General features: G+C 50.4%; 10 protein-coding genes across 10 annotated transcripts; 5 read left to right on the top strand and 5 right to left on the bottom strand.

The window, feature by feature from the left end:
* Positions 1–305: 305 nt before the first annotated feature.
* On the bottom strand, positions 306–4,644 carry IAQ61_002545 (uncharacterized protein). Its single transcript, XM_003834399.2, has 2 exons — positions 4,094–4,644; positions 306–3,929 (listed from the first exon to the last, which is right to left on the bottom strand). Exons 1-2 carry the CDS (start codon positions 4,273–4,275, stop codon positions 584–586), a joined length of 3,528 nt encoding a protein of 1,175 aa, XP_003834447.1. The 5' UTR covers positions 4,276–4,644; the 3' UTR covers positions 306–583.
* A 184-nt stretch (positions 4,645–4,828) lies between these two features.
* Positions 4,829–5,523, top strand: IAQ61_002544 (uncharacterized protein; the record flags this gene model as incomplete). The annotated part of the gene is made up of 3 exons (XM_066095582.1): positions 4,829–5,010; positions 5,087–5,101; positions 5,295–5,523. 3 exons carry the CDS (start codon positions 4,829–4,831, stop codon positions 5,521–5,523), a joined length of 426 nt encoding a protein of 141 aa, XP_065954418.1.
* A 1,081-nt stretch (positions 5,524–6,604) lies between these two features.
* IAQ61_002543 (uncharacterized protein) lies at positions 6,605–7,899 on the bottom strand (the record flags this gene model as incomplete). The annotated part of the gene is made up of 2 exons (XM_003834397.1): positions 6,605–7,474; positions 7,525–7,899. The coding sequence occupies 2 exons, from the start codon at positions 7,897–7,899 to the stop codon at positions 6,605–6,607; spliced, it is 1,245 nt and encodes a 414-aa protein (XP_003834445.1).
* Positions 7,900–8,247: 348 nt separating this feature from the next.
* IAQ61_002542 (uncharacterized protein) lies at positions 8,248–8,994 on the bottom strand (the record flags this gene model as incomplete). Its single annotated transcript, XM_066095581.1, has 2 exons — positions 8,248–8,340; positions 8,719–8,994. 2 exons carry the CDS (start codon positions 8,992–8,994, stop codon positions 8,248–8,250), a joined length of 369 nt encoding a protein of 122 aa, XP_065954417.1.
* Positions 8,995–10,637: 1,643 nt separating this feature from the next.
* Positions 10,638–11,938, bottom strand: IAQ61_002541 (uncharacterized protein; the record flags this gene model as incomplete). The annotated part of the gene is made up of 3 exons (XM_003834396.1): positions 10,638–11,556; positions 11,621–11,853; positions 11,912–11,938. 3 exons carry the CDS (start codon positions 11,936–11,938, stop codon positions 10,638–10,640), a joined length of 1,179 nt encoding a protein of 392 aa, XP_003834444.1.
* Positions 11,939–12,249: 311 nt separating this feature from the next.
* MZM1 (Mitochondrial zinc maintenance protein 1, mitochondrial) lies at positions 12,250–12,704 on the top strand (the record flags this gene model as incomplete). The annotated part of the gene is made up of 3 exons (XM_066095580.1): positions 12,250–12,304; positions 12,369–12,545; positions 12,604–12,704. 3 exons carry the CDS (start codon positions 12,250–12,252, stop codon positions 12,702–12,704), a joined length of 333 nt encoding a protein of 110 aa, XP_065954416.1.
* Positions 12,705–12,757: 53 nt separating this feature from the next.
* Positions 12,758–14,323, bottom strand: SLT11 (Pre-mRNA-splicing factor slt11). The gene is made up of 2 exons (XM_003834394.2): positions 13,944–14,323; positions 12,758–13,807 (listed from the first exon to the last, which is right to left on the bottom strand). The coding sequence occupies exons 1-2, from the start codon at positions 14,067–14,069 to the stop codon at positions 12,812–12,814; spliced, it is 1,122 nt and encodes a 373-aa protein (XP_003834442.1). The 5' UTR covers positions 14,070–14,323; the 3' UTR covers positions 12,758–12,811.
* A 207-nt stretch (positions 14,324–14,530) lies between these two features.
* Positions 14,531–15,961, top strand: ERG6_1 (Delta(24)-sterol C-methyltransferase; the record flags this gene model as incomplete). Its single annotated transcript, XM_003834393.2, has 3 exons — positions 14,531–14,926; positions 14,979–15,335; positions 15,386–15,961. The coding sequence occupies exons 1-3, from the start codon at positions 14,723–14,725 to the stop codon at positions 15,959–15,961; spliced, it is 1,137 nt and encodes a 378-aa protein (XP_003834441.1). The 5' UTR covers positions 14,531–14,722.
* A 728-nt stretch (positions 15,962–16,689) lies between these two features.
* Positions 16,690–19,583, top strand: PDB1 (pyruvate dehydrogenase E1, beta subunit; the record flags this gene model as incomplete). The annotated part of the gene is made up of 5 exons (XM_003834392.2): positions 16,690–16,937; positions 17,115–17,238; positions 17,308–17,594; positions 17,645–17,708; positions 17,769–19,583. The coding sequence occupies 5 exons, from the start codon at positions 16,690–16,692 to the stop codon at positions 18,174–18,176; spliced, it is 1,131 nt and encodes a 376-aa protein (XP_003834440.2). The 3' UTR covers positions 18,177–19,583.
* A 2,874-nt stretch (positions 19,584–22,457) lies between these two features.
* Positions 22,458–25,186, top strand: IAQ61_002536 (uncharacterized protein; the record flags this gene model as incomplete). The annotated part of the gene is made up of 5 exons (XM_003834388.2): positions 22,458–23,104; positions 23,175–24,507; positions 24,619–24,729; positions 24,847–24,865; positions 25,011–25,186. Exons 2-5 carry the CDS (start codon positions 23,272–23,274, stop codon positions 25,184–25,186), a joined length of 1,542 nt encoding a protein of 513 aa, XP_003834436.2. The 5' UTR covers positions 22,458–23,104; positions 23,175–23,271.
* Positions 25,187–25,639: the final 453 nt, after the last annotated feature.

The raw sequence follows: 25,639 nt of genomic DNA, 5'->3' as shown, positions 1-25,639 counted from the left end.
GCCGGTAGACCTGTTGTCAGTGCTGTGTATTCTGATGCCGGTAGACCTGTTGTCAGTGCTGTGTCGCCTACTTTCTGACTGTCTAGGGTGACAAGCGGCGAGGCCTCTGCCAAAAGCAAGCCCGTTAGATATACCGAGTAGCTTCAAGATGGCTGCTGATGTTTTGCATGTGCATGTGCAGTCGCTGACGAAGGGGAGCGGTGTAACAGGATTGAACGACATCGAGGTCATAAGAGACCAACCACCATTGCAAGCTCCAAAAAAAAAGAGTGACCAGAAAAGTGACTTGGGCATATCAACACGAGCTCATGGGACGCAAAAGTACCAGGACACAGAAACATAGGCCATCGAGCAGGAAAGGAACTTTACAATTGTCCGGCTGAAGATCTGGGGTATCCAATGCAAGTGCCATGCTGCTGCGACTCATATACTCACCTGTGTTACACAACACGCGCGCATCTTCCTTACCGCGCCCCCTAACCTCTATCACAAACGCTAAGAAGGAAAAAGAACAGCATTAAATTGTATAATCCCCCTGAAACTCCCTGCCCTCTTTCTCTCCCGCTTGTCCATAAGACGCCCGTCAGCCACTGGCATCTTCACCCAGCTTCGTCATCTTAGCCACTTGTTCACCCACTCCAGTACTCCCGCTTCTCACGCGTTGGGATTTTGGTGAGCTTGGTGCTAAGCCCACTTGACTCAGATTGCCCGTCGGCGATGCAGGCGGGCTTGCGGTTATCAATCCCTGGCCTAAAAAGGTATTTCCCATGGGCTGTGACGCATCTGGCTCACGACTCGCCGACCTGTTCGATTTACTACTCGGACTAGCCCCAAGACCTCTGTGAACATCCATGGGCGAGGCGCCGTGCAGGAAGTCCGAAATCTCTGCATCACTCGTCCCCTTGGTGTTGGTATCAGGTGTATGCGGTGCCGCAGTCGGCAAGTGTAGGGGCGAACTCTTTGCAGCCATGGGGTTGTTGAGTTGTAAGAACTTCTGAAACGCAGTGCGGTCGTCGCTATCGTCTTCCTCGTCGCTCGTGCCTTCAAAGTAGATACTATCCCAATCCACAGAGCCTATGCTACGCGCAGAATCTCCAGTGTCCATCCTCTTTGGATACTTGACTCCTGGGGACTTCAGAGGAGCTAGCTCATCAGCTACTTCTCGCATCTCGCTTTCGCTTCGGTCGACAGGGGGCTTCGTGTCTTCCTGGCCCTTGACATGTTCGCCGTCTTCTTTGACAGGTACTTCGACACCGGCTGCACGATCAATAGCCGACTCATTTTCATCACGAGTCTGCGCGGAGTAGGTTTCTGCGAAATGGGTGTCACAGAGGTGCTTAATCACCGGCCAACCGTAGGCGTTGGCAAACATGCGCCGGACAATAATGTTGTTGTGTGCATCAGGCTCTAATCGCACCAACACCTTGCGCCAGGAGAGATCTTTGTGGTAGGCGCGAGCGATTTTCTCCTCGACACGCATCACGCCTTCATCAACGCTCGCAGCGGAGGCTTGTGACATCGTGCTGTCTCCTGAAACCGACCGATTGCCAGCCTTCTTCTTCATAGGGGGCGGAGGAATGTCTTCGGGATGATACACTCGGTCATGGAAGATAGTACGAGCACGAGATGAAGGGTCGTTGATCCACGATGATGTTGGAACAGGCGGATTGATAATATCGCCAGCTGACTCAAAAATCGTTGTCTTTGGTGGAGCTCGCGCGCTTTTGGAGCTGTTGGTAGCTATAGAATCTCCTCGGGTAGCTTGAGGTCTTTTCCGCTGTTGCTGAGCATCCTGACCGTCCGTTGCCTCCGTTTCGCCTTGATTAGCCGCCTCCTCTCCATCCTCCTGGTAAATTGTTTGGCTGCGAGTGAACATCTTCTTATCTCTTGATGTATGCTTACCCGTAGGTCGAATGTAGCTCCACAACTGCATCAGAGTATTCTGAGGTTGGAAATACTGATCGTTTTCTTCGTCTTCTTCTTCTTCGCCATCGGGTGCTTTCTTTCTCCCATCTAGAAACTGATGTGCCGAAGGCTCTATCGAAGTTCGTGTCTGGGTTTGGTCATCTTGGTTGGTGAGATCCTCGCTAGGTAGTGGAACAGTCGTGTCGTTGCTGTTATATGTTGGTGACTCCGTGCCCGATCCAGCATCGTCGGTCAGGCCTACCCGCGACGGATTCGGCGAGGAGTTCTGCCCTGTAATCTGTCCAAATCCCCATACAGCCACAGTCCCAATGAGTCCATTTTCTCGGCGGGCCTTCTCCACTCGACCAAGACCTCGCCAGTCAAGGAAGAGGAGACAGCTAGTGCGAAGGGGAACAATACCGTCATTAACTACATTGGAGTAGAGTGTTCGATTACGAAACTTGCGAAGGACCACATGTGCTGGGCCTGTCGGCAGAATGCGCAACAGTGGCTTGGCTCCCGGATCGTCCTGGCTGCGATGGTTCGGAGACTGACCCCCAAACCCACTCACCATAGCGTTCCAGCCACTTTTCGCCAATGTCGGAGGTTTCCAGGTCAAGCCCAGGTCTTGTCCAGTTCGACCAACCAAGCCAAAGTCCAGAGCAAACTTTACGTAGATGGGATTCTCATTGCTGAGGCCGAGGAACGGCGATGCCAATGCGATGAAATTGATTGGCTTGATCGTGTCAAAAAATGTTGGAGAATGCTTTTGGATGTACGCTATGGCATACGTTTGAACAAGACCTCCAAGAGAGTGACCTATAAAACTTATGCTCGTGAATTTGTACGCGCGCTTGAACGGTTCCTCTGGCGACGGTTGCTGCTGTACCGTACTGCCGTGATGTGCAGGGATGCCCTCATCCGCTTTGTCCTTGGCTGGAGAGAATGTGCTCGACAACTTTTGCCCCATGGACTTCTTGATGGGGAAAAATGGTTGATCAGGATGTGTCAGACGTAAGACGTATTTGGCCAATCGTTTGCCTAGGTATTGGATGCCGCGTTCAGTGCGAATGACATTGCCATCGAAACCGCGAACAATGACTTGCTCTTCGTCGGCCTCGTCCTTGTCCTCGTGGTCAGATATTTGGTCCTGGCCGCCAGACAGAGGTGCTGTGGATACATCCTTCTGTTCGTTGTCATTCTGCTTCTTGGACCCTTTTTGTTCCTGTCGCCGTCTTCTACGGTCTTCTCGGGCCTGTCTGGCAGTCGCATCGATGCTTTCCTTGAGATATAGCATATCTGCACCCAAGTTACTGTGGAGACCATGTGTCACAAGCACCAAATGGATATTCTGCTGCTTCTTGTCCTGCTTCTTCTGCGTATGCGATGGATGTGAGTCTTTGGATTTTAGTCCATTGTTATCCTCCTCGTCTTCCCATTGTGGCAACTCTGGCTTATTCCAAAGACTTGATGTGTCGTCCACGACCAATTTGACCGCCTTGGAGTAGACGCCCTTGGTGCGAGCAGGGTGATTGGAGCTGGCATTTTTGTTCTGCTGGTGATCCTTGACTTTGCCTGGGACACCTTGACTATTTCCAGTGACAGCTGTAAAGCCCAGGTCCAGTGAACGCTCGTCGCGTGCCACTAACAGCTCGTAGTGAACAGAGGCAGAATTCGAGAAGATGATCTGCGAGGCGATTTCGATGATCCAAGTTGCACTCTTTGGTGATGCATCCTCATGCCTTGCCCCTTCTTTCCTGAGATGGTCTGGTACCGTCAGTCGCGTGTTCCAGTATCCGCCAGCCTTGACGTTTGGCTCAAAGTCCGGGACGCCATAGAGCTTTGGGTCCTTGGCCTTCTTGTTTGGATTAAACGTCGAGGGGTATGCAGAGACGTGTATGGTGTAAGGGCCATGGAGGTATGCGGCGCGTAGTGGAATGGCCGAAGTGTTGCGTATGCGAACATGGAGATGCGCTGGGGGCGGTAGAATTCGATCTTCAGAGGGTGTGTATGTGACGGTATATCTGCAGCATGTCAACACTTGGGCGATCTCCATCCATAGTTTCACATGTAAACGCTGTTGTATGGGGACTGGAGAGGGCCAACTGGAGTTGTCCACCGGCCCTCAGACGCGCCTAGTCCATGCATACCAATCCGCAGGTTGTTGATCGACTGCCAGAGAACTTACCTCACGACCTCGCCAACTTTGACCGCGCCAGTCTGGTGCAGCAGCAGCATCTTTCGCGCACGACGTTCCTCTGCCTGTAACTCCTTTCGCGACACAGCGCAGGTGAAGTACGAGTACTCAGCTCGCTTTCGGCCTTGGTCGGCGACTTGGGCTAGGGAGTAGGTGCGAGGTGTGAGCAGCATGTAGCGGACCTAGCGGAGTTGGAGGGAGCCAATGAGCCGAGATGACCGCGGAGACGTCATATGTCATCGGTTGTGTGTGGTGTGGTGTTGCTCAATCAGCTTACCCATACAAGGTGTGTATATATGGGGGGTGTTCGCGAGGCTTTGCAGCCCAAGCCTTTGTGGATAGACGATGTAGAGGCAGACGGTAGAGTAGCGTTGGCATGTGGTCACGCAGTGCCATTCGATCTACCCGTACCCGCACGCGAACCTTCTGACAACAAGACCATTTCTGAAGCAGCAAGTATAACTTGAACATCGTTTCCAGGCGACCTGTTTCCATGCAAGTGGCAGACGCACAAGTCCATCCAGCACAGGGCACGCGACCAAGACGCTATACAGACACAAGGGGGCGGATAATGATATACCGTCGGTACCGTACTCTATACGGTGCCGGTAGGTAGCTTCATGTCCATGCGCCTCCATCGGAACCCAAGTCAGCCGGCTCCGACCTCACTTCATACCTACAGTACATCCGCTGCACGTGTTCCCATCACACACATACTGACGCGCAATGTCCTTTCCGCCAAGTTCCGCAGGCTCAGAAGAGACATTCAATCATATTCGCAGTACTAGTAGGACGGGTTCTACCGTTGCGCGAGGCTGGCACATGCAACTCGATTCCAGAGGCGCCCACGTACCCAACAGGCACACAGTGGATGGTTACTACTTGAAGCACCGTTACGCATCATCAAGGTGATTGTACCCTGACCGATAGCCTCCAAAAGTTTATAATGATCATACTTGCTGGGTACATACTACAACTTAGCAGTGCTTTCACGAGAACGTAAGACTACTAAGAAAGACTGCACCTGATATCAACCCTCCTCCATCTGAGCAACTCTCGCACGTTTCAAGATCTGCACCGGCACAGAACTTCTGACTGAGGTGCTTAGTATATGACTGGCGTTGAATCGGTTGATATCTATCAACAATTTCTAATATACTCCACACACTTCATGTCCGCCAATCTACACCAGAAGTAGATCCCATTTGTCTAACAGTCAGTGGTCAAAGACTGCAGTCTCCCCAAAGTCACAGTCAATCAGCCATGCCAAGAAAAAAGAATGGCTTACCACTACCATCCACCGAGCCATATATCCCACCAAATCCCCTAACTGCATACACCGAGCTGGTAGCCTTCTTCTTAGCATCTACCCATCCATCAGCATCAATCGCATGCCTTCACCTCTGAACGCCATCAAATGAATTCCCGCTCAAATCTCTCACCTCCAACCCCCTCATCCCTTTCTAATCAGCCCGATTCTCGACTACAATGTCACACATGTACATTTTAGTATTTCGTATGCACTCGAAACCTGCTTGCCCTTGAAGCAAGTAGACGTCAAACCCTATTGTGACCCATGACAGCCTCCTGCATGTTACAACGCGTCCACATTATCATCTTGGTGCGGCTTTAGATGACCCAGTCACGGGACTGTTCGCATTTGGTTCCAGAAACGTAGGCCGCGTCTCCAAAGGAAGAGTCATCGCCATCATGTCAAGTATTGGGAGTCTGATGTCTGGGAAGTTGGTCGCATGTGTCATTGGCCCCTACCTTCTTGATAGAGCAGGAGCATGTCAAATGTGCTGAATGGTTTGACAGATATAATTATGCTTGTAGAGGTATTGCGGTTCTTTTGGCACATGGCTCATCCACGGCGGAATATGGACAGGAATAAAAAAATGGTGTATATAATCCTCTCGGTGCGTAAATCTACTGCTTGCTTTGTGCCTCAAGCAGTGAAAGATATGCCATGGTGCATTTATATGGCTTGGAGTTTTGCTGTTCTGTTCGATCTTCTGCGCTAAAGGAAGAGAGGAATAGGGGAACGGTGTCACTACTTAGTCTTTGACTGGACCCGATGAACAAAAGAAGCAGCATTATGCATAATCATAAGATGGAAGGAAGAATAACGATGGGGTGTTGTGTCTTTGATTGCGGAGGCGTGGCTCCCGATGTGTCCAATAAGGGGGCATGGCCTGAGCTCTGAGCGCTGACATTTCTACTTGGACATCTCCTTATGCATCCAGCGCAGCTTGCCGCGTTGAAACATGTGTTGCAAGCAAGCAATAATGATCTCTGTCCGAGCATCACGCGGGAGATCACGTATACTCATTTACCATATCACTGATGAGTCACAAGTGCCTGATCAAGCCATTCTGCACAGATACTCTGGGAAGCCATTCATATGTTCATGTCTATGGGAAAAACTGCAATAGCATGAAGATGTTTTGGTTAACACTTGCATTTATGAGCTACGTCCAGCCCGCCGGAAATCCGGTCATTCTACTCCTCAAATAAGCCTCTCAAGATCATTCCATAAGCCTCTGCGGCCTTGACCAGCTCTTCACGATCCAACCCTTCATTCGCCGTATGCGCGACTTGAATCGTTCCTGCACCGAACAAATACCTCTTCTCCACCTGTGGCAGATTTGGAATATCTGTTCCGTAAAACACAGGCGCGGCTTCCAGACCCTCGATATCCGTGTCCAAGATGGTTGCAGCATTGGCTGCATCGGCCCATTTGATATTGAAAGTTGCATTTGCTGCTTTCGCACGCGTGACAATGGGGGATAGCATACCCTCGATCATGTCTTTGACGTTTTGGACAGCATCATCCTCGCTGCGAGATATGCGAATGGCTATGCTTGCATTGGCTGCGTCGGGGACGACGTTGGAAGCGATACCGCCTTGTATGAGGCCTGTGTTGAGTGTTGTTGCGCCTAGTAGTTCGCTTTCAGGAAGGGCTGGCTCAAGACTATTCAATGTGACGACGGCCTCGCTCAAATAGTTGATGGCGCTTATGCCTAGCCATGGATACGCAGAGTGCGCCGACTTTCCTTCGACACTCAATGCCAGGCTTGTGAAGCCCTTGTGTCCGCTCGCAAGCTTGAGTTCGGTAGGCTCGCCGAAGATACCGGCACGGAATGTGGTGTTGGATGCGTAGGAGGCGAACGCTCTCATTCCTGCGCCACCCGTCTCTTCGCTGACGACGAAGAGCATACCGAGACTAGGCGTTGAGGTCTGAGACTCGAAGAACTTGTGCGCGGAAACGATCATACTCGCGATGAGGCCTTTGGCGTCGACAGAGCCACGGCCGTAGTGGTAAATTGTACCGTTCTCTTCGCGTCGTTCAAAAGGGTAAAAGGGTGGTACCTAAAGTCCGTCAGACTTTGAGCGACTTCATAGCTCTGAAGATAACCCACAGTGTCGATATGGCTTGTAATCAAGACCTCGGGCCATGCACCCTCATCTTTCAATGACTGAGGATACGCAAAGACATTGTAAGCCCCTGTATCCTCTTCTGGTACCTCCTCGACGTAGTATCCCAGCTCTTTCAAATAGCCTGTGATAAACTCGGCGCATTCGACTTCATCGGCAGAGATAGAGGGGATATTGACAAGCTCTTCATGAAGATTAAACAACTCGTCTCTCTCTTCTGTAGTCAGAACTACCGCTTCATCTGCACCCGATGGGCTGGGGCTAATTGAGCTTGCAGATGCTGATGGCTGAGAGCCTTGTGGTGCTGCTATAGCTATGGAGACAAAAAAGAGGCTCCACAGAGCTGTGAGCCTGGCCATGATAGTGTCTACAATTCAGATGGCAAACAGGCTGGAATGTAAAAGGTCCAGCCTGCCAATGGCGAGATCAACTATTTGTAGGGTTGTCGATCCGCCCGGTAACGGAATGCGTCATCCTTCCTTGTGCTTCTAGTATGCAATAGTGGGTATTATACCAAAGACGAAGCACTGTGAGAATGTTTCTGGACGCCTCACCATTGGCGTACGTCGTCAAAATGCGTATTCTAACGCTTAGAAGCGCTTGGCGTCATATGCAAGCTTATGGCGTCTATCACAACCGGTAACCGGGGGTCATTTGTGGTGTGAATGTTACTGTATTCATGATTGCTCATGCTGATTTCAGTCTCTCTACCTAGAGCTTATGGTTGTGGCCAATTGAATGGTAACAATTGTTTTCGGATCTGCCAATTGACTTGAGGTATGGTAGGTAGTCGTCCATTTCTTCAGGAAAGTCGTCACCGTATGTTAAGTATTGGATGAAGGCGGGATGACGAAGAATAGCGCTAACTATGGGACCGGGTAGAAATGCGGGGTGCGGAGATATGTTAGTTTACGATAAGACCATTCTTGGCAGTTGACATGCATAAAAGCGTCTTGGAAGTCATGGACCTAACACATCGGGAAAGCCGAAAAGCCAAATTACTCGCGGCATCGGATGCTCAACTACGCCCGTCGACATGGATGGACGCTGGTACTGATAAGGTTCCATCATCTACCCGATCCTGCCCCCATTTCTTTTCCTCCAAGTTCTTCGCCAACAAAAAAGTCATATCACCATTGAATATCGTGATAAGCTCCCATAAAGAACCTCGAGCATACCTGGATAATGTGATTTCCAGTTGAGAAGTTGACTTGCGAAGCAGTCATGTGGTCGCCACCGTCGCCAATTTCATCTATACCGTGCTGACATCCGAGCAAACAAAGCCGAAAGCCGAGGAAATCATGTCTCGAGATCTTGAAATGGGGCAAAGTCCAGCCCCTTGTCAAGATAGCTTCCATGGCTATATAGATATTTGCAGAGAACGAGTCACTTTGATCCACCAAAGGATGCAGACAGCAATCATTGGAATGGCAACCTGACATGGAGTTTTTCATGTCTCTAAGTGAGTAAAAAGGGTTCCCTGACCAGAATCTGACAGCAACAATTTGGAGACTCTATGCCTATTGGCCGCCTAACCTAAGCTTCCAGACGATCCTCTCAAAGTATCATGGATTTCAGATTCTTCCAGTTCTGTCAATTTCGGTGTATTTCCTCATAGGTAGTAAGTTAGATCTGGAAGTTTATTTCAGCGCCAATTTGTGCATTCACATATCGCAGTGTTTGAAGGAACCCTTCAACGCATGCGTTTTGATAGCTGTGTTTTATAATAAACTCAAAAGACAGGCGCAGACATTCCAAGTACATGTTGTTCATATGAATGCGCAGCACTGCTCTCGCTGGGGAGATGGACGACATCTCTAAAAAAAACCCTATTCATAAGTGAATATTATCCATGTCCCTGAATAAGATTTCTTATTAGAACATATGCCACCGCCGAAAAAGCAGAGAAACATGTCCCACACAGCGTACATTTTCGGAACAGCCAATGCAGACAGCTAAGACTACCATAGCTCAATTTACATGCTACAGACAGCGGACGTTATTTCGTAAGATCCATTGAGGAAATCTCCCAGCACAACGCAACCATCATTATGGTAATTTGAGATTCAAACCAGAACGGCCATGTGTCAAGATTGTCTAGACTGCAACTACATACTCGACACACAATCTCGGCATCATCCAAGTCCTAACCCATAGTATCAGACAGGGTGGTGCTTTCTTCACCCCGCGCAGTAGACCAGACATGTATCGGTTATCATGATCATCGGTTTCGAGCACCTGGCATGGGATGTCTTCAGACGAAGATGAAGATAGGAGAAGAAGCAAAGACACACTCCAACATCACAGTATCCGACATGGTATTTTCCTGCCCAGCGCAGACGCACAACCACAATCGCAGGAATATTCTCTTTGGATCCCCATTTAGGGATACAGAATGTGTTAGGTGAAGAAAAGAAAGAGAAAGCGGTGCGTAGGCCGGGACTTTGTATGCTGTGCCAAGTCTTCACACATATGGGGTACGTCATTTCTGTGAAGGGAGGGATATTTTGAGTCTTGGGGTGTGCGAAAGGCGGTTATGGTATTGCAGCATGACATGGGATTTTTTATACGTGTGGTATGGTGATGTTATTATATCATATCCATTCTTAAATATCAACTACCATATGTGAGTGTAATATCGTCGAAGCACAACCAGCTCTTTTCACACATACACAACGACCGTGAATCCCAACCTCACATAACCATAACCCATCATCTCCTATCCCCATAACCCCCCTCCCTTCCTCTATGCCTATTTGCATTTCAAAGATGCATGCACCTGTGTACTCTAAGTAGCATATATATAGCAATTCTACTTTGCTAATTCCATACAACACCATACTTCTTCTACTCAATGACATATTTTCTCAAACCCCCCAAAAAAGACAAGAAAGAAAGCTCCAATGTTTGGTTTGGATATATAAAATACCTCCAGCTACCTATAATCCTTACCACCCAGCGACCTACCCCAGGTGCTGTTATACCATCCACGCGAGGGGGTATTACCTCCATCCCACTACGCCTGGTGACCCATATTTTGCCTACCTCCCTTACAATAAGAAACAAAAATACAAATAAAACATACTATCGAAAAAGGTCATTTCTTCCCTTTGTTTTTACTTTTACTCCTCGTGCTCTTGCTAGGAGGCGCTGTGTCTTCCGCACTCTCCGCCGCAACATCTACACCTGAACTCTCCTCTCCACCCACCACGACCCCGCCATCATCCTCCGTCTCGCGGTTATCAGAGTCGATGCCGCCATCGGACATGGCGCCTGCTAACCCGTCTTGCTTGATTTTCCTTTCCGCTTCCCAGCCCTCGACGAGATCGGCAACATCCTCTTGCGGCTTCTCCTTGCCGTTCCAGGCATGACAGCCGCCGCAGCGCCAGCGGCCGACGTCTTCAAGTGTGCGAGCACCGGGCGGTGCTTGGCCGTTGACAAGTCGGCATTCAGAGCAGATGAGAACAAAACGATTCTTAGGCTGTGTTTCGTCTTCACCAAGGAGGGCGTCGAGAATCCTGTCGTACCAGTGTACCTGGGTGAAGGTTGTTGCGGGGATGGCGGAGAATTGTTTCGAGAGATCGGCGGCACCGAAGGCGTTGGGAGCGAATTCGGCGCCTGGGGAGTCTTGCTGGGGAGGCAGTTGCTGGGACGCTTGGGGTGATGAGAGAATGGACTGCGGATGCTGCGGGGTCGAGGGTGGCTGTTGCTGGCTTCCAGGGCGCTGGATGTTGGCGGTTGGCGGTGGTGGCATGCCAGTACGAGGGCCAGGGGGTTGCGCTGGTTTCTGTGGACCTTGGGACTTGTTGCTGCCCTTGGGCGACGTGACCTGCTCCTTCTGCTTGGGGGAAGCACCATATTTCTCAAGCAATTGTTGCGTCGAGTTGAACTTGGTGACCTCCTTGAACCGTTCGATGGTAGCCTCGCGCTCCTTGTTGAGCTTCTTGAGGTAAGCATCGGTGCCCCTGATGCGGTAGTCAAAGTAGCTTGTGAGCGCGTAGCGGATGCCGTAGATGCTTTTGTATTGTTAGTCGCCAGGTATGGATGGTATGTGATGTGATAGACTGGGATTAGACTGACAGTACAGGTCCTCCCGCTACCACGGTGCTCTCTGTAATGCCCCAGTTCTGCCAGCCCGTCACAAGGGTGAGCAGGACGGCAGCGAGGATATAGGCGAATCCCGCATACAGCGTCCACATGACACGAGCGCGTCTCGAAAGCGCGCGCTGTCGGTCCTGTGTGGCTGTTGCGCGATTGATCTTGCCTGTGAGCGCATTGAGCGTCCTCTCGAAAGACGCGGCATCTTCACCAGCCTGCTGACGTGTAAGTAAGGGAAGCGACGGGATCACAGAGCGTGCAAGTTTATTTCACCTTTCCAAAAGGCCAGAAAGAAACCATGGTGATGCAATTTGGGGAAATGCAGCCCTAGTTGGGTGCTTGGAGTCTGCGATCAAGGCCAGCGAGGCATGCTCGTGTGTGTTTTGTGTGTATGTGTTTTGTCTACGTACTATCAGAGTGGCCTCGACGTCAGAGGTGCAGATGCGGAAGCCAGGGTCTTGGGAAAGCGTCGTGGTTGCACATCACGTGTCCGTCCTTTCTCGTGCCAGCCGCCTTTGCACATTGGAGACGACCCATGTTCCGGCCCATCGCCGACGACTTGCAACCACAAGCACTCTACTGCCCGCCAGAATAGATCCATGTCACGCGAAATGGCGCTTGTAGCATACAGAAACCTCTTGCGCTCGACCCGCATTGCCTTCCAGGGTATGACGACCATGTTCTCAGTGCTGGTACAATACACCTGCAATTGCCGCTCACATCTTCACAGGCGACATCAACGTTCTTTCTGCCGCCCGCGCCGAGGTCCGCAAGAACTTCGAATCCAACCGCAGTCTATCCGCTGGGAGCGAAGAGTATACAAAGCAAATCACACATGCCGAGGAGGTGGCAAAGTTCTTGCGCGAGAATGTCGTTCAAGGGCAGGCGACAGACGCAGGCAAATATCGTGCGTCTTCAGTGGTCAAAAATATATCGAGCGCAGACCGGCTAACATGTGGTGGCAGAGCTACGGATACACGAACACACGGAGCGAGGGGATAATGAAGATATCAAAAAGGCAAAGGGAAAGACTACGTTAGGAGGACCGAAATGCTGTTCCTCATAACTCTTTTGTCATCTCCTACCAAATATACTGTGATACCCATGCATAGCCATGCAGCCCATGAACCTACAAACGCCGACCCAATGCAAGTGTAAAAACAACCGGAACAGCTAGTTTCCCGCCAGGCTGGCATATTGGACCTCCTCATCTGCACCTGGTGGCGGAGCGATGACCATGTCGTCCAAACTGTTCTGGGGCGCTGCCTCGACAGTTGCCTGTGCTGCTGCAGCCCGCCGCGAAGATCCTGCCACCTGCCTGCCCTCCTTTGCATACTGCATGCGAACATTCTGGTCCAAGCTGTCCAGCTGCTTCGGTTTGCCCCATGTGACTTTCATTGGGCAGCCTTTGATCACAACCTTGCCCTTCAATGCTTCCGCCGCCGTCTCCGCGTCCTTCCTCTTGACATAGTTGACATAGGCACAATGAGCGCGATGTGAGCACACGAGTGATCGAAGTTGGCCATACTGCGAGAAGTGCACGCGCAACTCGTGCTCTGGCAGATCGTCTTCAACGCCCGTCACAAAGAGTGATGCGATGTTAGTGTCACGCGGTGGAAGCCAATCTTCGGGTTTCGGCTCTGACCCGGGACCGCCCATACGTCCTCCACGCCCGGGTCTCATGCCTCCTCGTCCACTTGGACCACCCCGCAAATCTCTCGTCCGTATTGGGCCGGGTGTGTGTCCTCCTTCGCTGCTGCTACCGCCCGGCGCGGGTAAGGCCTTTTGCCCACTTTCTTGCGGCTCGGCCTCCATGCGTCGTTGTTTCTTGTAGTAAGGTTCACTCTGCGCTAGTCGCTTGAGCAGCTCGCGCGCCTTCTCATCTGTCTTCTCATAGGCTTCCATGGCGCCTCGGCCCTCTTCAATCTCCTTCTCGTGCTCTTGCGCATAGTATTGTCGATTGATGTCACTCTGTGGGCCTGGCGCGACCATCTTCAGCGCTGCATCGCGCACAACAATAGGTAGACCGAAAGAGAGATCCAGCATGCAGCACTGACAGCAGTTTTTGAGGCGGGCGCAAGTCAGGCAAATGTTTGTGCGCTTCTGTCGAGCCGTGCGGTCTGCTTTCCAGCGGAAGATGGTGAAGGGTCGGGTGCAAATCTTGCATTCCTGGCAGTTTGTTAGTATGATGCTGGGAGGTACAGAGAAGCCATGATGCAGGTAGTCGTCGACGAGCTGACAATGCACCGAGGCGCAAAGTACACCGAAGACGTCCAAGCCAGCTATGGTTTGATGTGAAACCTACAGCGCCATGATCTTCCTTTAGCATCTGCACGTAGGGGTTGTCTGGCAGACATTTCTCGCATACAGACGGGAAATCGGTCGTCTCCCATCCGCTGCGGTTCAAATCTTGTTTGATCTGCGGCGGCATGGTCGAGGCAAAGGCGCAGCGGCGTTGGTATGTAGGTAGGTATGTATGTATGTGTTCGTTGTTGTATCAAGCGTATCAGATCCTCTTGGATACGGTGGGGGTCGGGCTGTTGCAATAGGGAGTTAGGTATCTTGGGCTGACCCGTAGTTGATGGATGCGACTGGGACTGCGACTGGGACTGCGACTGGGACTGGGACTGCGACTGCGACTGGGACTGCGACTGCGACTGGGACTGGGACTGCGACTGGGACTACTTCCCAACCGGTACAGATGGTGACGCTAGAAATCTACCCAGGACCCCGAGGCTTGGCACGCGGTTGGGTGGCGAGTCGCGACCGTGCGTGCCTTCCGCTGTAGTATGCACAGGGCCGCGTACAGAAGGCGCCGTGATTGGCGGCAGCCTTTCAGCCCCTTGGGAAATTATCCCCATGTTCCCCCCCCCCCTCCCCCTGCCTACCGCTCTTTCTAACCCCCCAAAGAGACTCTGCTGCCAATATTTAGGGTCTTCCTTTCTTTAATTGCACGGCTGTCTGCTATACTTTCTCAGACTCTTCACTTTCTCTTCCATTCTCCCTTCCTCTCTCTTCAAAAATAAAATAAAATAAAACAATCAAGAAACAGCCTCCTTTCTCCCACCCCCCCTATCATTCAACATGGCTCCTAGTGTCCTGGAGAAGGAAGACCACACTCGCGATGCCGAGTTCAACAAGGCCATGCACGGCCAGTCTGCAAAGGCTCGTGGTGGTATGACTGCCATGTTGCAAAAGGACAAGGCTGCACAGCAGGCTGCCGTCGACGAGTACTTCAAGCACTGGGACAACAAGACTGCCGCCGACGAGACTGAAGAGACACGAAAGGTATGCCATGAGTGGCGCTTCGACAGTCCTGACATAGACTAACAAGCTCTAGCAACGACGAGACGAATACGCAACCCTGACCAGGCACTACTACAATCTTGCGACGGATCTGTACGAGTATGGCTGGGGCCAGAGTTTCCACTTCTGTCGCTATGCCTACGGCGAGCCCTTCTACCAGGCCATTGCCCGCCATGAGCACTACCTCGCACACAAGATGAACCTCCAGGAGAACATGCGTGTGCTGGATGTTGGCTGCGGTGTAGGAGGCCCTGCTCGTGAGATTGTCAAGTTTACTGGTGTCAATGTCGTTGGCCTCAACAACAACGATTACCAGATTGAGCGTGCGACCGCGTACGCCGAGAAGGAGGGTCTGTCACACAAGCTCAAGTTCACCAAGGGTGACTTTATGGTATGCCGCGAAATTCAAACTTTGTCACAACATGACTAACTCGGGCTTAGCAAATGTCGTTTCCCGATAACTCGTTTGACGCCGTCTATGCGATTGAGGCTACCGTGCACGCACCGTCCCTCGAGGGCATCTACAGCGAGATTTTCCGTGTGCTGAAGCCGGGCGGTGTCTTTGGTGTCTACGAGTGGCTCATGACGGACAAGTACGACAACGACAACCCCCACCACCGTGAGATTCGTCTTGGAATCGAGGTTGGTGACGGTATCTCCAACATGGAGAAGATTGAGGTTGCGCTCGCTGCCATGAAGACGGCTGGCTTCGAGATGGAGCACAACGAAGATTTGGCTGATCGGGACGACCCATACCCATGGTACTGGCCTCTGTCTGGCCAGCTGAGCTACATCAGCTCTCTTGGCGATATCCCCACCATTCTCCGAATGACTAAGCTCGGACGTGGTATCATCCACAAGTTTGTTGGCGGGCTGGAGATGATTGGCCTTGCCCCTCGGGGTACGCAGAAGACGGCTGACAGTCTTGCTGTGGCCGCAGACAGCCTTGTCGCTGGCGGTCGCGAGAAGCTGTTCACACCCATGTACTTGATGGTGGGCAGGAAACCTGCAGCCTAGAGAGGCTCTGCTTCCTTTGCTTGTTGTGTTTTCAACCTAGATTTTCTTCTTCACCTCTTGGCCCGTTGACTTTTTCGCTTCCCATTCTGGAGCATCGTCTCCTATCTCTTGTATCAAAAGCGTTTGGACGGCGCTACTATATACTGTAATATTGGGAGGTACGGCCGCCCAAAAAAAGCTAGGGACGGTGATGGTAACGCGCATGACAGCGGATAGAATGATAGAAGAAGAAGCCATAATATATGTATAATTATAGGACATGTCTGGATGATCCATTATTCAAAGCTGTGACAACCACTGCAGACAGATGCATCCATTTTAAAATGGGTACCGGTATCGAGGCTAAGGTAAGACTGGGAAGTTTGTGTGAAGAGTATGTGCCATGACAGACTAAATGAGCAACACTCTCTAACAGTGAGTCGTCTATCATTCTAAATACTCCACTACCTACACGATAGAGTCATGGTAGATATCGGGTATTATCCAAGCTGTTGAGTTTGAGTGAGCCGTCAGCCGTGGTCCTTGCGGGCGCTAATAGCTTGTGCAGGGCCCAACATTCGCATCCCCGACGAACACCTCCGAAGAAATTGTTGTCTCCAAGCCGCCTCTCCCACCACAACTTCCTCCCAACGCCTCAGCGGCCATCCACCCCCGCCGCCAAATTCCCTCCCTTCACCACCACCACATCCGCCCTCGCCTCCACCCCCCATCTCTACTATCACCACACAATGGCCGCCGCTCGATTTGTCCGCCCGGCATCGCGCCTGCTGTCGGCGTCGCGCCCAGCGCCCATCTTCCGGCCAGCCTTCCGTGGCACCGCAGCCATGACACCGTCGATTGTAGCAAGGAGAGGATATGCGTCGGGACAAAAGGAGATGACGGTGCGAGAGGCACTCAATGAGGCAATGGCCGAAGAGATGGAGCGCAATGAAAAGGTCTTCGTGCTGGGTGAGGAGGTTGCGCAGTACAATGGAGCGTACGTGAAGCCCCCCCCCACTTTTGTGTTTGGATGGACTGAAGAGAGACTGCCACTGTTGTGATACGTCATGCGAGGAAAAAGAAGACATATAGTCTGGCCAATGCGGTTTAGGATTCATGCTAGACGTTATGCGCAACGATTCGTGCCATAGTCCGCTGCTGATAAGCCTCATAGCTACAAGGTCACAAAGGGTCTACTCGACCGCTTCGGCGAGAAACGGGTCATTGACAGTCCCATCACAGAGTCTGGTTTCGCTGGTCTCACTGTTGGTGCTGCCCTTGCTGGTCTACACCCAATTGTGAGTTTTTCCGGAGGAATTCTCGTCTCCATCCCCATACCAAGACACTGACATGATACCCCACGATAGTGCGAATTCATGACCTTCAACTTCGCCATGCAGGCCATTGACCAAATCATCAACTCGGCCGCAAAGACACACTACATGTCTGGTGGTATTCAGCCCTGCAACATCACCTTCCGTGGCCCCAACGGGTTCGCCTCCGGTGTCGCTGCCCAACACTCCCAGGATTTCACTGCGTGGTACGGAAGCATTCCCGGATTGAAGGTCGTCACCCCATACAGCGCCGAGGACGCAAAGGGTCTGTTGAAGGCCGCTATTCGGGATCCCAACCCAGTCGTCGTCTTGGAGAATGAGTATGTCTAGGCCATGTTGAGAAAAGGAGCGCATGCTTACAACGCACCAGGCTTCTGTACGGTCTTTCCTTCCCCATGAGCGAAGAAGCTCAAAAGGACGACTTTGTCATTCCCGTAAGCTGCCCCTCATCCATGTCTACGCAGGTCCATTACTGACATGACAACCCCCACCAGTTTGGCAAAGCCAAAATCGAGCGCCCCGGCACAGACCTCACCATCGTCACCCTCTCCCGCTGTGTCGGCCAATCCCTTGTCGCGGCTGAAATGCTGCAAAAACAACACGGCGTCAACGCCGAAGTCATCAACTTGCGCTCCATCAAACCCCTCGACGTTGAAGCCATTGTCAGGTCCGTAAAGAAGACGGGCCACATGCTCTGCGTTGCCTCGGACTTCCCCTCGTTTGGCGTCGGCGCCGAAATCATGGCTCTGACGTGCGAGTACGCATTTGACTACCTCGAGGCGCCGCCGGCCCGCATCACGGGCGCAGAGGTGCCCACGCCCTATGCCCAGAAGTTGGAGGAGATGAGCTTCCCGACTGAACAGTTGATTGTGGATTACGCGGCTAAGTTGTTGAGGGTGTAAAAGCCGCCATCAAAGATGACATGGAAGGGCTTGGGCAAGGCGTGGGGAAATCACAGCACCTTGTGACCTTATGAGGGGCTTTGGTGTTGCCTCTCCCTCTTTTTTACACACAATGCGCACATTTTTCTTCGCACGAGGGCTATGAGGTGTCTTCTTTTCGTCTTCTCGTAAGAAGCCGTATAGCTGGTTCTTGCTTTTTGGCCCTCGTGTGCGTGTCTGTGTGTGAGAGTGTGGTGTGCTGGTGTGTGCATCTGTATTATGTGGATATTCTTACTGGGCTGATTTGTATGTGATATGAATGAAAGACTGAGCGAGAAGGAGGGATCGCCGTGTACGATTATTCTCATTGGATTATTTCTGCTGGGTTGTTTGAGCTGTATCGTTCGTGCTTTTCTTTCTCGCCCCCCTCTTGTGTATAAGCTCATCACTCACCCACCCCTCCTACCATCCATCTCCAACTTAACAAACCAAAACGCTAGCACGGAAACTTATCCACAAGCCCGCAACACAGCAAGTTATTCAATAAGTTTGAAACAGGAGAACGAATAGAAAGTCAGAAGGGGAATAGTCTAGACTTGATTGTGTGGCAAGGCCGTTGCTTTGCTCTGTTGAGAAGATGAACACACACTACCTCACCCAACCACCCATATCTTGCTCTCCTTCTCCCCCTCACAATTTAATCACTATAACCCCCTCCTCCATCACGCAAACACAGCATGGGAATCCACGGTACAGCGTGGAACAAGCACCTGAGCTACAAAGTCTAGAACAGCATCGTACAAGCCTGATACCTCAGCACAAGCCAAGTCAACGCCCAGCCTGTGCAAATGGAAGGCATGAGTGAGAGCTGGAAATACCGTGGCTTTTGCGAAGGATAGGTGTGGGCGTGGGGTTCGGCAGATGGGAAATGGTATTGCGGATATGGGGTTCCATGTGTAGCAAGGACGAGATAAGCATGGAAAAGAAAAGCAGGAGGAGGATAGTGAAGGTGTAACTGGTGATTTTACAAATCTGTACGTATACTGAGCTGGGGAAGAGGGGTGTGATAAAAGAGGGATAATCATGGGGATTTGGGTAGTTGGTCGATAAGATGGTGAAGAGATGTGGATGCCGATGGTGTTGGTTCATGGTTGCATGGGTATAAAGTGAGCAATGGTAGGCGCATGTGCGGGGGGTTTTGTTCTCTCTCCCTGTGTGTGTGTGTATGTGGATGGGAACAGGGGGAAGTGAGGTCTTGATTAGTATGCCAGATTTTCTTTTCTTGTTCTTTGTACAAAAATGGGGCATGAACGGACTGCTAGCGTTAAACGGTGGCACTGATTATCTGGTGGTTCTTCTACAAGACTGGAGATTTTGACGATAGCAGTCGATTCGTACTTCCTTCTTGTGGCTGTTCCCTTAATTCGGAGAGGAGAGAAGGCTGCGTTTGGGGTTGGGGGGGGGGGGGGGGTATGATCTGCGAGGTGTAGAGATATGTACTCTACGACCCGTTTAGAGAGGTACATTAGGCTCAACACAGTGACGGCGGTATTAAAAGAAGCTAGTTCTGGTGCGCTAGGCGGGGATTTCATTAGAAGTGCAAGGTATAGTGTGACGCTGGGGGATGTGCCATGCACAGCAACTTTGGGATGACCATGGAAGAAGGGAAGGGATTGGGATTCTCAGTGGGGGATGGACTACTTCACATGGCGTATTCAGGGCTACAAGACGTGCTTTTTCCGATATCCAGGCTTCGAATATTCTTTGCAGAAAGCGAGATATTGCCAGTGTAATATTGACGAGGCCTCTTGACTGTTGGATTTAGAGCTGCGTATAACCGTATAACAGGCCACTGTGGTTTGATTACTGACTACCTACAATCAGCATGCAGAGGTCTGCAGCTAGTGTTACTGGTGATGTCAATCCCGTCGAAGTGGCTCTCAAGTCGTGTCCCAAGAGCGTGGCATGCGTTGGGAGTCCACTTTGCTGGAATCGGATACAATTGCGAGCACATTTCACATGCATACCATTGTTCAACTGCCGCGCGACTGCCGTGGTGCAACATCCACCAAGCGCGGTGTACTACAACAAAAGCCGTATGCCGTATAACTAGTAAGCAGCCTTACATGAGATGACGGATCGCATGCGATGCTGTCCTGATCGCCTCGCAGATGTGTGCTTCTGGGCTTAGATCTGTGTGACAGGAGATTTGGTGATCGACATTGCGCCTGAAGTACGAAAACGGGTTCGCCTTGGTATACCTTGACCATAACCCGGGTAGAGCGGGTGCCGGACTGATATATGACGCCTTGACGATAATCTTGGATGTTCCTTATGGTCTTGCTTCGTGGTCGTCGGATCTCTGCATGCGCAACAGAAGCCAAAGTGAGTGATTTGAGCGGAAATTTCTTGCATCAAATAAAAGATCATTATGGAACGTGGCCGAGGATGAAGAATGCTTGAGGTGAAATGCTCTGTGGAAAGCGGAGAGAGTGACACTGAGCTGTGCCACTCACTCCAATAGTAACGCTCCAAGCGCTCTGTTTGCCTTCTCTTATGTATTTGTGACGTTGCATTTGAAGTGGCTATATTGCTTCAGGGCGACTGTTTCCCGTGTGGAAGCCACATCATGGACTAGGCTGTCGGATGATGAAGTCTAGGTCCAAGGCTTCCAGGGAGTGCTCCAATCGTATTGGGTTGAAACAAATGAAATCAGCCATCAGTAGCGCCGCAACAAACTGTTGTCGCTTTCATAAAAATGTCGACCAGTAGTTGCATGCAATACATCAACAAGAGCTATGCCTTTTCTGGGAAGATGTGAGATAATGACTGTTACGTCAACCTTGTCAAACTGGCGATGATTCAACTTTTTGGCTATGTTCCATTAGCTCGAATAAATTGTTGCATTGATACTGTAACTTGCGTGTGAATTGATAGGTTGGTTTACGTCATGCGATAAGAAGTACTTTTGCTAGAGTAGATGCTATACTGTGCTGGAGGCAGTATCACAAGGTACAATTATGCACATTCGTCAGCTAGACTAATGTAGGACGCCCAATAGTCACAGTGTTGCTGTTTGGAACGTCAGTAAGGAGCCCGTCGAATGATGTGGCGTAGTCCATCCCAGGTGAAGCACAATGGCAGATAGCTAGGTAGGTAGGGACAGGGAGGCCACAAACCGGCTCTCTTACAGTGGGTTTTATCACGAATTTGACCTTGAGAGACAAGCTCATAGTATTCAAAAAAATTAGAATCGAGAGTTAAGCACGATGCTTGCTGTCCGCATAGAGTAGGAATGATAGTTGTGGGATCTGGACTGGACCTGTTGGTGGTGAGATCTAGGCCAGGCCAGCGGTGGCAAGTCGCAGGCGCGCACGGACTACCACCGTACAATCTGCAGCACGCTCGGCTAAGGGCACTGCCTTCACGCCTCACCAACGACTGCACAGCTCCCTCAGAAGTTGAGAGGCACCATGTTCCAATGACCACTAATCGTATGATCGAGGCGTCATTCTTCTTGGACTTTTACCCTTCGAACATGGCAGAAGCAAGGCACGCCGACGTAAATGTGCATGATTGCGGCAGTTGACGCCCTCCAAATCCCCTACTACATGTCAGCTAGGTAGGTATATCCAGCTGCTCACCATTTACCCGTTATAGGAGTACACCCATGGCTTGCAGAACCACGAGGTCTGGCGTAAAGCAGCGATCGGTGTCCCATCTCTTTGACTGCCTACATGTCGTCCATGGCAGATTTGGCAGACATACGCGTCGAAAAGCCTCGTCCAAAGGGCGAGACTTACCTATTAGCTCTGCGATCAAATCACAATCAACAAATTCAAAGTCGTCTATTTTTGAGGGTAAAGACAATTTGTGCTCACATGAAGCATTCGCTACACTTCACAAGTCTTTGTCTCAGCTAAGCTTTCTCAGGTCGAGAAAAGCCTGATGCAGATGAGATAAAATCGAGTACATGCACATATGAACAGATAGGTGACGGCCAATTCCTCAGCCTTAGTGGCTACAGGGCGCGAAAATCGAGTTTCCTTTCCCGACAACATATCCATCAACTCCGCAGTGCCCGGACAGGTAAAGCATATGGTGTCATTCATCGTATGATTTATCTACCAATGCAAATTTGGTGTGAGTAGACCGACTTGAAACGGATAGATATGTCGTGTCACTCAAAACTCCATGGAATGATCTGATCTGATCTATTGAACAAGGGCGAAGGCCTGGGATTGCTCCACTGGTTCAATTATGCCGGCGAAGTTCGGGCTTCAGCCAAAGTGAGTTGGCATCCCAGAACGGATTAGGAATATGCTCAGAATGACCTACAAGCCCTGATGTGGCCAAAAGTAAGTAATTTCCCACGTGGTTGACTCGGGGCTGTGGCACCATGAATTGCTTTTTCTTGGTCGGCAACATTCACCGCGCCTGATAGCGTCCGTAATTCTGAAAAAACTCTACTTGGCTCGGTTGGCTACCGAACGTGTCTGGCGCAAGGTGTTCCCCTCAACCAATGCAGGTGTTACACCGGGATCAGTGCACGATTTAACATCAACGAATCGCAAAGTGGATGGCTATTCAACACGGATCATCTGTTAGCCCTATTAGCCCTAGGCGAGGATGTGTGCTGCGCTCAAAATCAGACTGGACCAGCCTCTTCGATATGTGCTATGACGAATTCCAATGAAGAGTGCAGCTGACTGTATAAAAGTGATCGAATATAGGGTCAGTGCTACACTGTTTCAAGTATGTTATGGACATGCAAGACCCCATAACCTACATGCAAAGATCTTAGTGGTTTTTGTCATCTCACAACTCTTTGGTCAATGTCAAGTTTGGAACAAAATATCATCCTTTATGGGTCAAGTATCATCGGGTATCTGAGAAGGATTACGCCTGACTTTAACGGCCCGAATTTGCCCCACGTGAAATTCATTCATGTAAGACTCTCTTTCGCAGTCGGCAAGCCATTTCTGTTGGTCTTGAGCAGGTCACTCACGTCCTCAGTAGGTGACAGCGCTTTTATCAACCAAATCACGAAGACTGCCAGCAACCCAGGGATTTCTACCATTCGACCGTTACTGTGTCGCAATTGCGCGGGCGCGTGATGGCCTTGCATGGAAATGCCACATCTCTGCTCACTTTGCCATTGGAACTCCGGGAGCTGATCTACAAAGAGGTTCTTCTAGCATCAACGCGAAGGTTTGATCTGCTCCAGACCTGTAAAGAGATCAACACAGAAGCTCAGAAGTTTCTCTATCAGCGGCCGCTGGTATTTCACAGTCAAGACTGCCTATACGACTGGTTGACATTGACTTCATCAGAACATTGTTCACAGGTCACTGACATCTCCGTGTTCATAAGAGATGTCAATCTACGGCCTCTACTGCAGAAGGATCTTGGCCTAGACATGACTGCTTCTTCATCTCGGCTACTCACATTTGAGGTCTATGAGGCAGAGCTTGCGAAGATCCGTGGGTCCTTTGAGAAGATCCCAAAGGTCTCGAATCTCACGCTCCGAGTATTGCCCGATCGCCAGTCTTTCTTGTATCGTGAATTTCTGGCTAGAGTCTTGAAGCTGCTTAGCAATGTCTACCCTATGCTTGTCGAATTCGAGACCGAGGGCAATATGGTCCATCAAAATCTAGAGTACCTTGCAGGATTCAGACACCTAAGACACTTTGCATTCGACGGCGTGTCAGCATCTTCGCTAGTGGCGACTGTGGACATTCTCAATAGCTTGGAACATCTCCAAAGTCTGTCGTTGACTTCCCATCAGGCCTTAGCGACCTCTTTGAACTCTCATCCCAGCCAATCTTCTTGTTTTACAAAGTCAAGTTCTGATAACTTGACCTGGGCCACGAATCTCCATGGCTTGTTTTCACCAACTGAGGCACTCGAAGATGATTCATCAGAATTGCTCCTGGCGGCTGATATTCTGACCGCTCTACGTGGTCATAAGACCTTGAGAGAGATCTCCATATACTACGCACAGGAACCAACCCCTGGCCTATTGATAGCCCTTGGGCGAATCGTAAAAAGTCAGGCGGAAATCAAAATTTTGAAGCTCGATTGGCCGAATCTACCGTCTGAAGTTCTGGTGCTATACGATCTAATTGACGACATCGAAACATTTCAAATCAAGCCTAAAGCCCCGTCAGACGCAATTAATGTCATGTGCCATGTTTGGACAAGAAGAAGCGAAGGTGATCTTGGTAAACTGCGCTCACTCATCCTCGCACGCCCCTCTGAACATTGGGCTGAGTCACAAACACCAGCTTCGAATCGCAAAGATCGCAAAGATGGTGGGATTGGAATCCCGAGGGGTCTTACCAAACATAGTGTGAGTCTGATCTTGTACACCATCACATGGGAATAATCCAGATTATTAGTATCCTGCCAAGTAGGTAGGCTGCCTGACTGTCTTGTCCCGAAATTGACCACGTTTTCATAGGAATGCTCCTCGAGATCGGCCCCTGAAACTACACATACGCATACAATCGCATACTGGAAAAAGCAGCTCGAAGCTTTGGATATACAGGTCCTATGGTATACAGAGCATTACGTAGGATAGAGCCAAATACAGAGGGGCATAATTATACTCGAACACGCAAACAAATGGCGACGAGAATGCCAATCCGCATTCGTGCTGTACTGATAATACATCAATCGAACTGGGTAGACTTGTACTGCAAATATTAGTGTGCAACTAAACCTTAATATCAAGCACAGATCAGACCCGCTGTTCACACAGTATATCTCGCCATGATTGTCCCTTGTAGCATGCCCTTTGTACCCTGATTTTGCCCCGGAACTATAGATGTCAAAAGTGAAAATTGTGTTTAGTTGCATGGTCAGATTATCGAGCACGCTTGCCTGCGCTTACCAAACCAGAAGACCCTCATGTTTCATGCAACTTCTCGGCTTATTCAATTGCTCCTAACTCGACTGGACTGGATGCAGATCAGGACGATGCGATGGAGCTCACCATTCTTGTCAACGCAATTGCACACGAATGCTAAAATGGCAATTCCAGGAAGACTCTACTTTTCTTGATCTGTTGACGGGCGCATTTCCACGAATCCATGAATCGTACCAAAGGAGTATTCCTGTCAGCTTCCGGCCCTCCCTCTCGGATTCGCATGCGAACAAAAGACCGAGGTACCCCACCCCGAGATTGCTGAGATATCTGGCAGTGGGGTTGACCGCTCACTAGATATCTTTACGGAATAGAGACACATTGCTCGTATAAGACTTTTACCGTAGCTATGAACGGAGGATGCACAACCTGCATGTACACCCATACCAGCCAATAACAATATGTGGACAGGATGCCAGGTCACAGTACTGGATGATTATAATGTTTCGGTCATTCTTCTCAGCCTGAGCTTTCCTTCGGTAGTTTTAATCTACATTCGGTACACTACGGTAAAAAATTGTTTACTGTAGAATGGTACGCTAGGGGTTTACTATAT

This window comes from Plenodomus lingam (genome assembly GCF_022343315.1).
Source record: "Plenodomus lingam strain CAN1 chromosome Unknown contig_14, whole genome shotgun sequence".
Taxonomy (NCBI): Eukaryota; Fungi; Ascomycota; class Dothideomycetes; order Pleosporales; family Leptosphaeriaceae; genus Plenodomus; species Plenodomus lingam.
The sequence above is the reverse complement of the archived record's forward strand: the minus strand, read 5'-3'. Positions and strand labels throughout refer to the sequence as shown.

Coding starts and splice junctions, on each gene's coding strand:
- IAQ61_002545 (XM_003834399.2), bottom strand. CDS start 4,275: ATGCTGCTCACACCTCGCACCTACTCCCTAGCCCAAGTCGCCGACCAA. Junction 3,930..4,093: donor AAAGTTGGCGAGGTCGTGAG/GTAAGTTCTCTG, acceptor GACATGCTGCAG/ATATACCGTCACATACACAC.
- SLT11 (XM_003834394.2), bottom strand. CDS start 14,069: ATGCCGCCGCAGATCAAACAAGATTTGAACCGCAGCGGATGGGAGACG. Junction 13,808..13,943: donor TAAAGGAAGATCATGGCGCT/GTAGGTTTCACA, acceptor ACAAACTGCCAG/GAATGCAAGATTTGCACCCG.